Here is a 1,258-nt window from a genome sequence, read left to right on the forward strand (position 1 = left end):
AGCGGGGGGCGGGGGAGGGGGGGGGGGGGGAATGCCGGGGAGGAGAATGGGGAGAGAAGCGAGGGAAGTGGGCGACCCCCGTTTCATTTTCACACACACACACACACACCCCTTCGTGGTCCTCCTGACATGCGCAGGGCCCCCCACCCCACCCCACCCCACCCCCTTCTTCAGAAAGGGGAGCAAAAAAATAACGCTAATAATAATATCCCGCGCTGGGGTGGGGAAGCGAGAAGAGCGAGGCGCTCCACCTCCCCCCCATCGCCGCCGCCTCCTCCTCCTCCCGCGCCTCGCCACAATGGCTGCTCCTCGTCGTCGTCGTCCTCCTCCTCCTCCGCGTCTCCCCCTCCCCACCGGCTCGCCTCCGCCCCCTCCTTCCCCACCCCAATACCGGCCTCTCTCTCTCTCTCTTTCTCCCCCGTCTCCTCACACCCGAGGCCGCCGCTTCCCTCCCCGCCGTTACCTTCAGCGTCACGTCCTCGGGCTTCCAGTCGGGCCTCAGCTGGCCGAGCAGCCGCAAGGCGCCCTGGCGGTACCCCGCCCCTCCGCCGTCGTTGCTGCTGATGCCGCCGCCGCCCGAAGGGTCCCTCTCGCTGACGACGATGTCCAGCTTGGGCACCTCGGGCGAGCCCGGCGGCACGTGGATGTAGTTGGCCATGAGGGAAGAGGCGGCGACGGGAGAAGGGGGGAAAAGGGGCGCGCGCGAGGCCGGTGTGAGGCGGTGGGTGGGGGGGAGCGTTAACGGCAGCGGCGCGAGGCGAGGCGAGCCAAACGGACGTCGTCGTCACGCGAGCGGCGCAGCCGGCGAACTGAGGCGCGCGGGGGACGTCCTCTCGCTCTCAAAGCAGGCGGGGGGGGGAGGCGCGACGGAACAGCCCAGCGGGAGGAGAGGGAGGTAGAGCGGGATCGAATCTTCTCCTTTCCTGCCGCCCCGCCTCCCTCCGGCCGATCCTCTTACCTCGGCTGAGAGAGAGCGAGCGAGAGAGAGGCTCCGCCCCCCTCCTCACCCTGCAGGATTCTTTCGGCAAAGGCGGGGGGGGGGGGGGCTTGCGCGGGGGGCGGGGCTCCAGCCGGCCTCTTTTTCTCTCTCTGCATTCCTTCTCGGCCAGCCCTAGTTTGGAAACCGCCGTCAGATTGCGGCCTCCTTATTGCGACCCCGGCAGGGTTTGGAGGCAAGAGATGAACAGAGGCGGGTTGCCATTCCTTGGATGGCTTAAGGAAGTTAGTCTGGGTAGCCAAAGTTAGTTAGTCTGTCTGT

At 67.5% G+C, this 1,258-nt stretch overlaps 1 protein-coding gene across 1 annotated transcript in view; it reads right to left on the bottom strand.

Annotated features, from left to right (window-relative positions):
• Window positions 1-771, bottom strand: part of ETNK1 (ethanolamine kinase 1) — a 47,838-nt gene extending 47,067 nt beyond the window's left edge. The window contains exon 1 of the mRNA XM_015418234.1: window positions 464-771. Within this exon, the coding sequence (XP_015273720.1) occupies window positions 464-658 (195 nt within the window). The 5' untranslated portion in view covers window positions 659-771. The remainder of the gene's footprint in view (window positions 1-463) is intronic.
• Window positions 772-1,258: the final 487 nt, after the last annotated feature.

This window comes from Gekko japonicus, unplaced genomic scaffold, assembly GCF_001447785.1.
Source record: "Gekko japonicus isolate JY-2015 unplaced genomic scaffold, Gekko_japonicus_V1.1 scaffold2982, whole genome shotgun sequence".
Lineage (NCBI taxonomy): Eukaryota > Metazoa > Chordata > Lepidosauria > Squamata > Gekkonidae > Gekko > Gekko japonicus.